Source organism: Salmo salar, chromosome ssa09 (genome assembly GCF_905237065.1).
Source record: "Salmo salar chromosome ssa09, Ssal_v3.1, whole genome shotgun sequence".
NCBI classification, from domain to species: Eukaryota; Metazoa; Chordata; class Actinopteri; order Salmoniformes; family Salmonidae; genus Salmo; species Salmo salar.
This window is the reverse complement of record NC_059450.1, coordinates 121715512-121730030: the sequence shown is the minus strand read 5'-3', so window position 1 is coordinate 121730030 and position 14519 is coordinate 121715512. Positions and strand designations below refer to the sequence as shown.

At 44.0% G+C, this 14519-nt stretch overlaps 1 protein-coding gene across 1 annotated transcript; it reads left to right on the top strand.

Moving 5' to 3' along the window:
• The first annotated feature begins 1511 nt into the window (after nt 1–1511).
• LOC106612523 (uncharacterized) lies at nt 1512–13902 on the top strand. The gene is made up of 5 exons (XM_045687008.1): nt 1512–1690; nt 3099–4180; nt 9311–9387; nt 9900–10030; nt 13868–13902. The coding sequence occupies exons 2-5, from the start codon at nt 3134–3136 to the stop codon at nt 13900–13902; spliced, it is 1290 nt and encodes a 429-aa protein (XP_045542964.1). The 5' UTR covers nt 1512–1690; nt 3099–3133.
• Nucleotides 13903–14519: the final 617 nt, after the last annotated feature.

The following is a 14519-nucleotide window of genomic DNA, read 5'->3' as shown; positions in this document are numbered from 1 at the left end:
TCGGTGTGTGAATCGACACATACTAGTGGGGAGAGTAGTTACGCCTCTGTGGGGCGTAACTACCTGTGAAGATAGTGAATCCAACAACATCACCAGTTACCCTGAGACGAAATGCTAAAGTGGCGGATGTGTATCCTTGCATTGCATTAGAGGATTTTGATGATGTCAAGCAGCAAGCAGCTTACCAGAACGTGGCTAAAGTTCAATGTGACAGCTCACACGGCAGTCTGACAGCTAAGAGTTCAGTTGGTGGCAGTGTAGTTCATGGCAACAGTACACTGAGCAATCTTGGACTTCAAGGCCTGTCTGTTGAGGAGTGTCCAGTTTCACAGTTCTGGAAGGATAAACTTGTCAATTTAATTGGGAAGTATGACACAGTGTTCTCTAGACATAGCCTAGATTGTGGTGAGGCAAAGGGGTTCTGCCATCGCATACGGCTGACTGATGACCACCCATGGGCCATTCATGATAAATTCAGCCATTGGCTGCGAGGGCATAAGTTTACTGTGTGGACCGACAACAATCCACTCAAATATATTCTTACAAAGCCGAGACTTGATGCATGTGAGCAGAGATGGGTCGCAAAGCTGGCACCCTTTGACTTTGATATCCAGTACATACCGGGTCCCAAGAATGTCGATGCTGATGCCTTGAGCAGAGAGCCATTTGTCCGCTCCACAGTTTTGCACCGACTGACAAGAATCCCATATGATGTCCTGCTGGAGGAAGCCAGAGGTCTTCGAGTGGGTGATGTTCAAGACATGTTCCGCCTCTCCTGTGAACAGCCCGAGGCTGGCTGTGGAACGTCTATGGCTCCTGGGAGTGAGTTAAGTAGAGCTGGAGACGATGTCAGTGGGTTGGTTTCCTGTGAAGAGGTGTCTGCTGTCCTCCATGCTCACCGCCGATGGGATGATGGTGCCACGGTGAGGGCCATTTCACATGCGCAGCACCTTGAGAAGTTGATGTCCGTGTGTCAGAGCCCTTTACCTGTCTTTACACACAAGGAGCTGTATGATAACCAGTCACTGGATCCTGTCATCAGCAGAGTCATGTTCTTTGTAGATAGAGGCCGGTGCCCATCTAGGAGAGAGCGAGTCCTTGAAGCTAATGAAACAGTTTATACTCTAAGACAGTGGGGAAAACTCACCACGCGGTTAGGGATTCTGTATCGTGTCTCAAAACACCCAGTGAGTAAGAAGAAAATATTCCAGTATGTTGTACCTGTGTCTTTGAGAGGCCTTGTGTTGAAGGGGAGTTCATGATGATGCTGGTCATCAGGGTCAGCAGCGCACATTGTGGCTTACGAGACAGCGGTTTTACTGGGACTCTATGGAAAAGGATGTCAAGGAATACGTGGCCCACTGTAAGAGATGCGTGTTGAGTAAAGCACCTGAGCCTGAAGCAAGAGCTCCACTTGTCTCCATTGTGACAACGGCACCTTTGGAACTTGTGTGTATTGATTTCTGGACTGCAGAAGATTCAAACAACACGTCTATTGATGTGTTAGTAGTGACTGATCACTTTACTAAGCTGGCATGTGCGTATCCGTGTCCAAACCAGTCTGCTAAGACTGTGGCTCGTGTTCTCTGGAATAATTTCTTCTGCGTTTATGGGTTCGCTGATTGTATCCATTCTGACAGGGGTGCTAACTTTGAAAGTTCACTTATTGCAGAATTACTTCAGTTATCTGGTGTCATGACGTTGGCCTCTTTTGGTACAGGGAGGACAGTTGACCCCCTCCCTTTTGCACCACCACCCAACCTACCTTCCCCCCAACCCAGGCCCTGTGTGAAAGGGTTGTAAAAACTCTAAAATTCCAGGAGAGTCTCTGGCCACATGGCCCATAGAGAGACACAGGAAATTCTTCCAACTCACAGAATTGGGGAGCCAAGCGACATGTGTGTTCTGGAGAAGGTATGGAAGATTGGTGAAGAATCCAGCTACGAACTGGTACGCTTGGTACAATTTTGTGATACTCAGAAGAGACAATATAGCCATATTACCATAAAACTGTTTATATAATAGCCTCAGCTTGAGACTTGCATCATAATGGTTGTATAGAATGTATTAATAAGGATAAAGCTTTTGTAATACATTGAGATGCTATGTACTGATGTAATGTGATAGAATTGTATTTCTGTAACCAAGTCTAACTCAGTCATAGGCATGCCCCCAGGGACACATACAGGACCAGGCGTCATTTGACAAGCCTGTTCAAGGGTCACTATAAAACCCACCCTGATTTACATTTCTTTAGACCAGGCCTCCACTCCATGGCCAATAGGTTTTACCATCCAATTCCTCTACTGAAAGTGAACCATACCACGTGGTTAACTTTTAGACTATTGATACCGACAGAATAAGAACAAGTCTTTGATATTAATTATTAGTCTGCAGCTAAGTAAATTATATCATCGAACGCGAAGACCAACGAAACATCCATTCTATGACGACATGAATGAATGTCGCTTTGAAAGATCCATTCTAACCGAGAGAGAGAGAGACAAAACTCTCCACAGAACGACGCTCCAACAAAGAACGACGACACATGAGCGTAAATATATATTGATTGCAATTGTTCCCGAATGAGCGAGCCTTCAATTGTCATTTGTTAATATTAATGAACTCTGTGTACCTTCTCAGCTGACCGTTTATGACCCATTGTCTAACAGACCAGCCATGCCTGTTAGCCATTAGCGCACATTACTATACCAATCCTTTGTGACGATAATTACTGTTTGTATGTTTTCTGTTAATTATTTAGTGTAGTAAATAAATGATTTTAAGACAATTGATGTATGGATGATTTTAGTAAAGACTGGGTTCGTGCAGATACAACAATTTACGACGTTTGGAATGAGACTGAACGCGAGGTAAAATACACCATTTAAACCAGAAGATAATCGGCCTATATTATAAAATAGGAAAGTTATATTAGGAAAATTATAACTTTGTAATCGGAATATTCTCCTTGGTGCCCCGATCTCCTAGTTAATTACAATTAAACGATTAATCAGTTTAATCGCGTGATAATAATTACAGGGAGTTAATTGATAAACATGTCTTCAGTTTAATGGTACCCCAAAGACACGACACTGGTGTTGGAAAGTCCCACACCACACCTTATCATCCCATGGGGAACGGTCAAGCAGAACGTCTAAATCGCACGCTGGGTGGGATGATTAGAGCTCTGCCAGCTAGGTCCAAGGCTAAATGGCCTCAGATGTTGAACACATTGACATTCTCCTATAACTGCACTGTTCACGAGACTACTGGGTTTCCGCCCTTCTTCTTGATGTTTGGACGCACCCCTAGGCTGCCAGTAGATGTTATGTTTGAAAGTGTGCTGTTGGATGGGGACACGGTCGATGTGGATAAGTATGTCCAGTCTTTGGGTGAGGATCTGAGAGAAGCCATGACATTGGCTCAGCAGCATGCTAGTAAGCAACAAAAGAGACAAGCCGAGGCCTACAACAGATGGTCGAAGGGTCATTCGGTAGAGAAGGGAGACAGAGTTCTACTTGCTAACAAGGGAGAGAGGGGCAAGAAGAAACTGGCTGATCGCTGGGACAGTGCGGTGTACATAGTTGTTGCGAAGAACAGCTCACTGAACACATATCGTATACAGCACCCTACCACTGGACGCATCAAGACGGTGCATAGGAACCTGATTATGCCAGTCAACTTTCTGCCTTTGCCTTCTTGGGAGGAACCTGAGAGTCACGGATATCTATCGAGTGGTGACGTGTTCTCTGAGATGTCTGCAACGTCCAGCAAAATGGATGGGAGGGACGCAAGGACTGTTCACTGGGTAGCAAGCCTTCCTGAGTCTTCTGGGAGGATATTCCAAGAGGATGGTGAAGTCCCAGTTGATGGAAGTGAAGTGGAACGGCCATATGACGTCCCCTTGAGTGAGGTGTGCTCAGTAGAAGTAGACCAGAGAGAGATCCCCAAAGCCTACAAGAGTTCTGATGGCGAAACTCCATTCAGTGGGGATGGTGCTGTGACAGATGTTGTTAACTTGGTTGAAGATGCTTTGTCAGTGTGGTCTGTGGCAATCTACCAGGATTCTGATCAGTCGTCTGACACTACTAGTGTTGAGTCTGTAACTGAAAGTGTGCTGGCTCCGGATAGGCCGAGTTGTAGTATTCCCCAACCTGAGGTTAGACCTCTGAGCATGGTTAGTGCTGTCCGTGACATTCCTGCTAGGTTTTTGGGTGAGGGTGTTCGGACAAGACTAGGTAGATTTATTAAGCCAGTGAATAGGCTAATCCAAACTATGTCTACACAGGAATTGAAACCGTTCTTGGTTTCTCAGTAACGGTAGGATATTGCCTACCTTTTCTTTTTTTGTGTGTATGTGGTTATCTAACTGGGTCTTAGAGTGATGTGTGGGTTGGTCTAATATTTTTGACAATTCATGTAACTTTGTGTGTAGTTCATCAGCATAAAATGTATTTGGCATTTTTTGTATACGATTGAATAAGGGATTAGCTACCTCTTATTTTTCCTAATCCTTCGCGGGATAGCTTTCCAGCTGATTGACCATTTGTGGGTCTAGACTTAAGGGACTACACTGGGTTACTCCGTCGCTCTGTGGGTGTGATTTTTTTTCTTTCTTTGCTTTGTTACCTTCGAGGTAATGTGTTTTGTTTTGTGCCTATAATCTAGTGTAAAACAGTGGGGGTGAATGTAGTAGAGTGACGTTGTTCCCCTAGATTATACACCAAGTTGCGCACAAGGACAGTTCAAGTAGGCCAGGTCAAGAGGGGATGTTAATAAGTTAATAACAATAATAATAATTCAATGTGTTTTCTTTATTTAATTACAGCAGCATAGTTAATGTTATTTTTCGGTGTACAAACATTTTTTGATATCTATATTGTAAATACACCTAATTGTAAAAGTTTGTATATTTTGGTTTGGTCCATCGCGGGTTATCCGTACTTACGTACCATTTTATCGTTCTCTTTTGCCGGACCTTCAACTAGCAAGGTATGTTGTCCTTGGCGCTGTAATTTGTCAATGTAAAACTGTGGTAAAGTTACATAAAGTGCTGTTATGCAACTATAGGTTTTGTTACAATGTGAACAATTATAAAGATTTATGTTAATAACTTTCACCAAGCTCGCTAATTAGGGTACCTATTGTAACTCGGGAGTATTTGGGACCGTGTTTGAGTGAGTTGCTATGTGCTCACGCAGGTGCCCGAGAGCTGTGACTGCACCGAGGGCTAACATATTGTGTGTTGTCTCTTCGTGTGCAGGTATGTCTTTTATTTTGTTCCGAATATGTTGTATATCATTTTAATTGTATAGTGTGCTGTTGGACACTGAATGTATGTATGCAGTTCCCGCTCTTTTGCCGGACCTTCAACTAGCAAGGTGCCCGAGAGCTGTGACTGCACCGAGGGCTAACATATTGTGTGTTGTCTCTTCGTGTGCAGGTCGAATAAAAATGATTCTACCATCAGCATTCCAGTTGTGGCAGTGTCCTAAATAAAAATACACAACGCAGAACGAACCACGCTACACAAACATAATGATGACCTGTCTGTTCTTCTCCTTTCTCTTGTCTCCGAGACTGTGTACAACATATACCGCGATGTTCAGGGTAGCAGAGTGATATGGAACAAACGTCCCAATAATGACAAACACCATCCCTCTGATATTCTCACCATCAGTTTCAGGTAACCCGTTCAGTCTCAGCCCCCCATCGGCGCTTGTATCGGTCCTGTTCAGCACTGGCTTATGCGCAACTCCTTGTTTTCTTTTGTCAGGGCATCAATGTAATTTTTCAACAGTGGTGTTACGTTCCCCAGTTTCTGTGTTGTGGTTTGTGTATTATCATGTATGTATTTCAGGAAATGGATTCCTGAAATTCTCTACGAGCAGCTGATTGGTCAATCAACATTGATGATTGGAGAGCTGACCCCGCCCCCTCGTCAGGACGCAGCTGTCTCCAATTACTAACTTCTTCTGAAGCTATATAAGCCCCAGTTCTGTTGTTCAGAAAGAGTGATGATTGCAGAGAGATATTTGTTGGGAGACCCAGAGATAATGGTTGAGAGTTATAGCATGTTGGTGGTTGCTAAGACTTTTGGTATGTACTGTGTAGTTGTTGCTCAGAGAGAGCTTCTTTAATGTCCTGAGTTAATAGTTTTTTTCTCAGTTTGTTGTGAAGACATTTGGAATATTCTGTTTCATTTGTTCCCAGGGGGGAAGGGGAAGGCACCTAGGGAGTGCTTAGGCAAGAGGTCCGCGGGCATACATATACCCGTAGTAATTTATTGTCTATGCACACTAGGAAAGACCTGGGCGGACCATCCCCTGTATTTTGGTTAGTGCACCAGGTGGTGCTAGTTAGGTAAGTAGTGGGTAGGCAGGTAAGGTAGGAGAGGGGGCTTTGATATTTAGTTTCTTTGCTTTGGTTCCGTCCAGCCCCTTTTCCTCAACTTACCGCGTGAAGGAATAAATTCCCAGTAAACGGTATTCTCTGCCTTTTTGTCATCCTTGCTCACACCTACACTTCCATACCTTTTTCACACCACGGAGAGTTAAGTTGTAGCAGGGTGTTGCGTTCCCTCTATCTAGAGGCGTGCGTAACATAATGGGGGCTCATCCGGGATTCCATTAAACCCACCGAACCCTGCTGCACTGAGCTCTCTGTGATTTGTGATTGAAGTGTGATGGTAGGTTGTGAGTTTGGGTGACTAGTTTAGTTTGTGTGTTCAGTGGACTTCTGTGTACAAGATGGCTGCCTCAGCCATCTCCAAGTTTTTTGAAGCGCCCTCTATTGATTCTTTGGTGAGGTTTCGGAAAGCAGACCTTTTAGCTGTAGCTGACCATTATGGGTTTGTTATCCCCGAGAAAGCCCTAAAGGCTGAACTTTTGGTGCTAGTCAGGGAGGGTTTAGTGAGAGAACACATTCTTTCGTTGAAAGATGATGAGAGGGAGGCTTCAGGAGAGGAGACGGGTAGACCTTCCGACGCCAAGTCGGCGGACAGGGCGGAGGAAGGGGTTGCTCGTACCCCCTTTACATTGCCCCGATTCGATCCTTTATCTTCTGCTTCAGGTCGTTCAGGCGGGACCGCTAGGCTGAAGGTGAGGCTGGCCCGGTTAGAAGTGGAGCAAAAGATAAAGAGACAGATGAAGTTTGAACTTGAAATTAGGAGAATGGAAATTGACAAGGAGGTGAGGATCCGACAACGTGCGACTCCACAAGCTGCTTATCATCAAGCCCACTTTGATGTAAGTAAAAATATAGCTTTAGTCCCTCCATTCCGAGAGTCGGAAGTTGATTCCTATTTCTCTGCTTTTGAGCGTGTGGCCGCTGCGCTACATTGGCCACCCGAGGTTTGGCCGCTCCTGCTACAATGTAAATTGTCTGGGAAAGCCCAGGAAGTAGTAGCTGCTCTCTCCCTGGGAGACAGTTTACAGTATGATATAGTTAAAACTACCGTGTTGCGGGCTTATGAGTTAGTGCCTGAAGCTTATAGACAGCGCTTCAGGAACCACAAAAAAACATCTCAACGTACTTTTGTTGAGTTTGCTAGGGACAAAGAGTCTCTGTTTAATCGCTGGTGTTCAGCCAGCAAAGCTAACACCTTTGCTGATATTCGGGAGTTGATGCTGTTGGAGGATTTTAAAAGCAACCTCCCTGATAGAATTGTAGTTCATTTAAATGAACAGAAAGTGGTGACGTTGGCCCAGGCAGCAGTGTTGGCAGATGAGTACGCTTTGACACACAAGACTGTCTTTGGTGCACCTCGTTTTGAAGGCCGAACGATTACGTCATCAGTGCCTCGTTCAGGTCGCTTTTCCTCTGATAACCCTAAGTCTTTTCATGAAGGCCGTGAATGTTTTTACTGTCACCAAAAGGGTCATGTGATTGCGGACTACCTGGTTTTGAAAAATAAATCGCAACAGTTCCTGTCACCAAAAATGAAAAGTGTGGGTTTAGTCAAGTCTATGGCTCGTCCGTTGGACCGAGATATTGATTCAGCATTTGAGAAACCGGATCCTGTCTATGCTCCGTTTATATCTGCCGGTTGTGTTTCATTAACTGGAGAACAAGCTGATGGAAAGCCTATACGAATCTTACGAGACACCGGGGCGGTGCAGTCAGTAATCGTTACTGATGCTTTACCCTGGTCCTTTGAAACGTATTGTGGCTCTCATGTCATATTACAGGGGATAGAGACAAAAACAGTACCCGTACCGTTACACTGGGTCCACTTAGTGTCAGACTTGGTATCAGGACGTTTTCGTATTGGTGTAGTGTCTACACTGCCAGTAAAAGGAGTCACATTGTTACTAGGGAATGATATCGCTGGTGGTAACGTCACTCCTGTGTTAGAGGTAGTAGACAACCCAGAAATCAGAACTACAGATGAGAAATTGTTTCAAGCATTTCCACATGTTTTTCCAGCTTGTGTGTTAACGAGGGCACAATCTCGCAAGCTAGGAGATGTGGTGGATTTGGCTAGTTCCATTTTTGAGTAGTTTGAGGTAGAAGACAATGCACCGAGTATTCCTTCTGAAATGCCGACAGTTTTTACCCCGTAAAAACTAAGGCAGGGGAAAGTGAAATCGCGCCCCAATTACATGACATTCTTTTGTCTGTCACCCCCGAGAAGGTGATTGAATGTCAAAAGGGAGACATCAGTCTTCGCAAGTGTTTTGCTTCGGTAATTTCCATTGAGGAAGCTAAAACTAAAGAGACTGCCTACTTTATGGAAGCAGGAGTTTTGATGCGTAAATGGGCAGCTCATGACACCGTTGGTGACTGGAGTGAAGTGTGTCAAGTGGTTGTTCCTACACCGTTCCGACAGCAGGTGTTGTCACTCGCCCATGACCAGGCGTGGTCCGGACACTTAGGGATCACGAAGACTTATAACTGAGTAATTCGACATTTCTTTTGGCCAGGTTTGAAGTCTGACGTTGTCCAATTTTGTAAAACATGCCATGTATGTCAATTCACTGGGAAAGTGAATCAAACAGTTCCTCGTGCGCCGCTCTGCCCGATTCCTGTGGTGGGGGAACCGTTTGAAAAAGTGATAATTGATTGTGTAGGTCCATTGCCGAAAACCAGGTCAGGTAACCAGTTCTTACTAACAATAATGTGCAGTGCTACTCGATACCCAGAGGCTATACCTCTCCGTACAATAACGGCTAAGACTGTGGTGAAGGCACTTGTGAAGTTCTTCTCTACGTTTGGACTCCCTAAAGTAATCCAAACTGATCAGGGATCCAACTTTATGTCAAAGCTGTTCTCTAATGTGTTAAAGATGCTGTGTATTTCCCATCAGGTCTCCAGTTCGTATCATCCGGAGAGTCAAGGGGCTCTCGAACGCTGGCATCAGACGCTGAAGGCAATGGTACGCAAGTATTGCATGGATACCAGTACCGATTGGGATGAGGGGGTGCCCTTTGTCCTATTTGCTATTAGGGAAACAATACAAGAGTCCTTAGGGTTCAGCCCTGCTGACCTTGTTTGGACACACCCCACGGGGTCCGCTAAAAGTTTTGAAGGAGCATATCTTATCTCCTACACCCAGTAGCGCCCCTAAAAATGTGTTGGATTATGTCAGTAAGATGCGGGAGAGACTGCACGCTGTATGTGCGTTAGCCCAAAAGTCTCTCTCCTCTACTCAAAAACGCATGAAGTTGCATTATGACAAAAAGGCTGAAGGCCGTTCTTTTGCACCAGGGGATCAAGTTTTAGTTTTGTTGCCAATCCCTGGCTCATCTGTCAGCACGTTTTTCTGGACCATATCTTGTGGAAAAGAAACTCAGTGACACCAATTATGTGATAAAGACCCCATATCGGAGGCGTTCTTCCCGAATGTGTCATGTTAACATGCTGAAAGCATATTATGTGCGTGATTCTCCCAACAGCTCAAGTAAGCCGGTCCAGTCCGCCGTCTCCAGTGTGGCTGCGGTGGTGCTGAAGCCTGGCTGGGATCTAGAGGAGGATAAGGAGGACGGGTTGGAGTTACGCCATACGCTACAGCAGTGTGAACGCTTATGTAATTCAGAGATGCTGAAAAAGTTACCCTCTCAAATGGAACATTTGGATAAAGATCAAACTAAGGATCTTATTTTATTGATAAACAGTTTTCTCACTGTGTTTCAGGATGTTCCAAGTCGCACGTCCATCTTGGACCATGACGTGGATGTGGGGAACGCTGTTCCTATAAGTCAGCATCCGTACCGGGTTAATGCAAAGAAAAGGGAAGTAATGAAAAGTGAGGTAGCTTATTTATTACAGAATGACATGGCGAAAACCAGTAACAGCTCCTGGAGTTCTCCGTGTATTCTTGTTCCTAAGCCTGATGGTACGTCTCGCTTATGTACGGACTATCGTCGAGTAAATGCCATTACAAAGTCTGATTCTTTTCCTCTACCTCGCTTAGATGACTGCATTGATAGAATTGGCTCTGCTGCTTACGTTAGTAAATTAGATTTGCTAAAAGGATATTGGCAGGTGCCTCTGACCTCTCAAGCTTCTGACGTCTCGGCTTTCGTTACGCCAGATAACTTAGTACAATATACTGTGATGCCCTTTGGAATGTGTAATGCACCTGCTACTTTTCAGCGGCTAGTTAACATTGTGTTCGCGGATGTGCCGAATTGTACTGCTTATCTTGACGATGTGGTGATTCATTCGTCTACTTGGTCTGATCATCTCGCCTCCTTAAAGTGTTTCAGCGGTTGGAGAATGCTTCTTTAACCCTCAATTTGGCCAAGTGGAGTTTGGAAAGGCTGCAGTGACTGACTTAGGGAAACAAGTGGGACGAGGTCAAGTGCGCCCAGTAACTGGCAAAGTGGAAGCAATTGTTGCTTTTCCTGCTCCCACGACTCGCCGCCAGTTGCGCAGATTCCTGGGGATGGTAGGTTACTATCGTACATTCTGTAAGAATTTCTCGACGGTAGTAGCTCCCCTTTCATCTCTGCTTAGTCTGAAGGTACCATTTAAGTGGTCCCAGGACTGTAACTATGCTTTTGAGTCCGCTAAAGCGCTACTTTGTAGTGCCCCAGTGCTTGCGGCCCCCAACTTTGACAAACCTTTTAAGTTGGAGGTAGACGCTAGTATAGTGGGGGGTGGGTGCGGTTCTCTTGCAGGAAGATGAAGTGGATCGACCTGTCAGTTTCTTCTCCCGTAAGTTCAACTCATGTCAGTCAAGGTACTCCACAATTGAACAGGAAACGCTGGCTTTATTGCTAGCATTACAGTTCTTTGAGGTATATGTGGGTTCCAGTGCCTTGCCTGTAATGGTCTTCACGGACCATAATCCTTTGGTGTTCTTGAAACAAATGTACAATCAGAACCGCCGCCTTATGCGGTGGGCTCTGATTGTACAAAGATATAATGTACAGATAGCCTATGTGAAGGGCTCGGCAAATGTTGGTGCCGACGCTCTATCACGGGTTTAATAACTGGGGATGCGTTGGTTTTTGTTATTGCAAACTGTATGTTTGCATTTTTTGTGGTGGGCGTGTTACGTTCCCCAGTTTCTGTGTTGTGGTTTGTGTATTATCATGTATGTATTTCAGGAAATGGATTCCTGAAATTCTCTACGAGCAGCTGATTGGTCAATCAACATTGATGATTGGAGAGCTGACCCCGCCCCTCGTCAGGACGCAGCTGTCTCCAATTACTAACTTCTTCTGAAGCTATATAAGCCCCAGTTCTGTTGCTCAGAAAGAGATGATTGCAGAGAGATATTTGTTGGGAGACCCAGAGATAATGGTTGAGAGTTATAGCATGTTGGTGGTTGCTAAGACATTTGGTATGTACTGTGTAGTTGTTGCTCAGAGCTTCTTTAATGTCCTGAGTTAATAGTTTTTTCTCAGTTTGTTGTGAAGACATTTGGAATATTCTGTTTCATTTGTTCCCAGGGGGGAAGGGGAAGGCACCTAGGGAGTGCTTAGGCAAGAGGCCCGCGGGCATACATATACCTCTAGTAATTTGTCTATGCACACTAGGAAAGACCTGGGCGGACCATCCCCTGTATTTTGGTTAGTGCACCAGGTGGTGCTAGTTAGGTAAGTAGTGGGTAGGCAGGTAAGGTGGGAGAGGGGGCTTTGATATTTCGTTTCTTTGCTTTGGTTCCGTCCAGCCCCTTTTCCCCAACTTACCGTGTGAAGGAATAAATTCCCAGTAAACGGTATTCTCTGCCTTTTGTCATCCTTGCTCACACCTACACTTCCATACCTTTTTCACACCACGGAGAGTTAAGTTGTAGCAGGGTGTTGCGTTCCCTCTTTCTAGAGGCGTGCGTAACAAGTGGTGATACCCTTAATACCTGCTACATTCAAATCTGTCGTTTTGGAAACGTCTGCAATTTAGAGTCTTTTTATGAATCCTCTCATTAAAGCCATTCAACCGAATAGCTTGTTCGTCAAATGTCTTGTTTAAACCCTGGATTGCCTTCGTTGGTGATAGGCTGGGGTGGTTGAGTCTTTTACTTTAAATTACTTTAAACAAAATTATCATATCTCCTCCTAGCGAATTTACCAAACATAAACGTAAAATCAAAACTAAAATACATGCCTGCCAACAGAGCCGCTAGTCTCTCCATGAATTAATATCCTAAAGCTAAGCGAACCAAATTCTCTAACTATTTACTCCTGCTGGCCCCCTCCTTTCTTCCTGCTACTCCCCAACCCTCAAGATTTCAGCAGTGCAGGGGAGGATTTCTCCGTCTGCCCTTCTATCTACCTGTCTCCAGCTTTTTCTCATATGGGTTGTTTCCAAATATTGACGAAATGTCTTGTCTCCTTGGTTGCACTCCTGAGTTTTAGAAAAATCAACCTGTCTAGATATTGCATATCTACTTAAATGTATCACAATAGCCTCAATGATCCTAGATCACCTACAGATGTCATATATCCCTGTCCTGTTGACCTAAGTCTACCATTATTAAACTTATTCACAACAAAATATAGTAATACTATTATATCAATTCCACAGCCTTGTTGTGTTAAATCTCTTACACTGCTTTCAACCACAGCTGACTTCCTAAGGGGAAAATAAACTTATCTAGATCATGTAAAAAATACCCCTGCTACTGGTCAAAATATTTTCAAATAACATAATCAGATCAAAATGACTAATCTGATTTACTCCACCAAGAGAGATTATTTTATCCTTATTGTTCTAGAAAAATGGACTTAAGGAAGCCTACCCTTAGTGTAAGGCTTTGCCCTTTTAGTCCTCTCATTGGTTGAAATTATCAATTGTCTAAGAACTTTAACTCCATCATAATTATCAGTTCTACAAATTCCCTTAATCAATATCACCAATGACCTTAAATTCACAATCCAAATGGCTTTTCAATGTGGCTGATCAGACCACACAGGGAAGCCACCAGAGGGGTCAAAAGTCATACCACCCTTTCAGAAGCATGTTTCTTACTACATTAAACAAATTACAGCTAAGAACTTTACATTTTGTATACCAGGTTCCCAGAACATTCCCCATCAAAAGAATTTCACGCGTTTAATTAAAACTCAGAAAACAAACTTCCAAAATGCCATGTGTGTACCCCTTTAAGATATCATGTCCCTAGGATTTTTTTTTTTTCTTTCCAAAGAGGGCTAAGCGCTTCTTTTTCCATAAAATAACCACTTGGTCGTTTCATCCTACTACACTGATTCAAAAACCCAAAAGTTGACTATAAACAAAACCTAATAATACTTATAATTCCATTGTACTCCCTCCAATCATTTGTTTTAAACTTCCTCAATGTTTTATGTGATTGAACATCCCTTTCCTTCCTCCCTCCTCTGAGTCTGGCTGTGGGCGCCTGACCTTCTCTGTATTTGTCTCGACATCCTCTGGCCTCTCTTACTTCCCTCAGATCTGCTAGCCCCCACCCTACGAGGTTCTGTTTGATGGCACGACTTATCTCAGGACGCATTCCACTGAGGAAAGCAAATTTTAATTGCAGAAAATACGGGGCATCAAATCCATCCACTACCGGGGATTCTATTAACCCACTATTTGCGTTGGACACCACGTCCTTTAATCTCTCTAGGTATTGGTTTATAGTCTTATGAAATGTCCAAGGGTTAAAAAAAAATTGCATGTATATCGCCACAATTCTGTCGCAATTATTAATTTCCGCTCCTTATAATTCATTAGATTTAAGTAACTGCCTTTTCCTTGATTCTGTCATTCAAATACAACTCCCGTTCTCTATAAATCCTTTAAGCCGGCCATTTAGACCACAAACGTACTTTATCGACTGTCTTTCCATTTAAACTAAACAAGCTATCAAAACGTTCGGTTTCTATCTTAAACAAACACTAACAACCGTATGGTTCCAGTCATAACATAACAATAATGAAATGACATTTTAGTCCCATGGTGCATGAGCTGGGAACCGAACCCGGGTACCCGCATGGCAGGCAAGAATTCAACCACTGAACCACAATGCTATTGAACTGATTGTTACTCCTCACAAATAACCCTATTTATCAATGTCTGTAGTCGTAAAATTAGGCATGTAC

Excerpts from the sequence above, each read along its gene's own strand:
- LOC106612523 (XM_045687008.1), top strand. The coding sequence starts at position 3,134 with ATGGGGAACGGTCAAGCAGAACGTCTAAATCGCACGCTGGGTGGGATG. Across the intron at positions 4,181-9,310 it reads AGGTTAGACCTCTGAGCATG|GTCTCCAGTTCGTATCATCC; the intron begins GTTAGTGCTGTC and ends ATTTCCCATCAG. Across the intron at positions 10,031-13,867 it reads ACAGCAGTGTGAACGCTTAT|ATCTGCTAGCCCCCACCCTA; the intron begins GTAATTCAGAGA and ends TACTTCCCTCAG.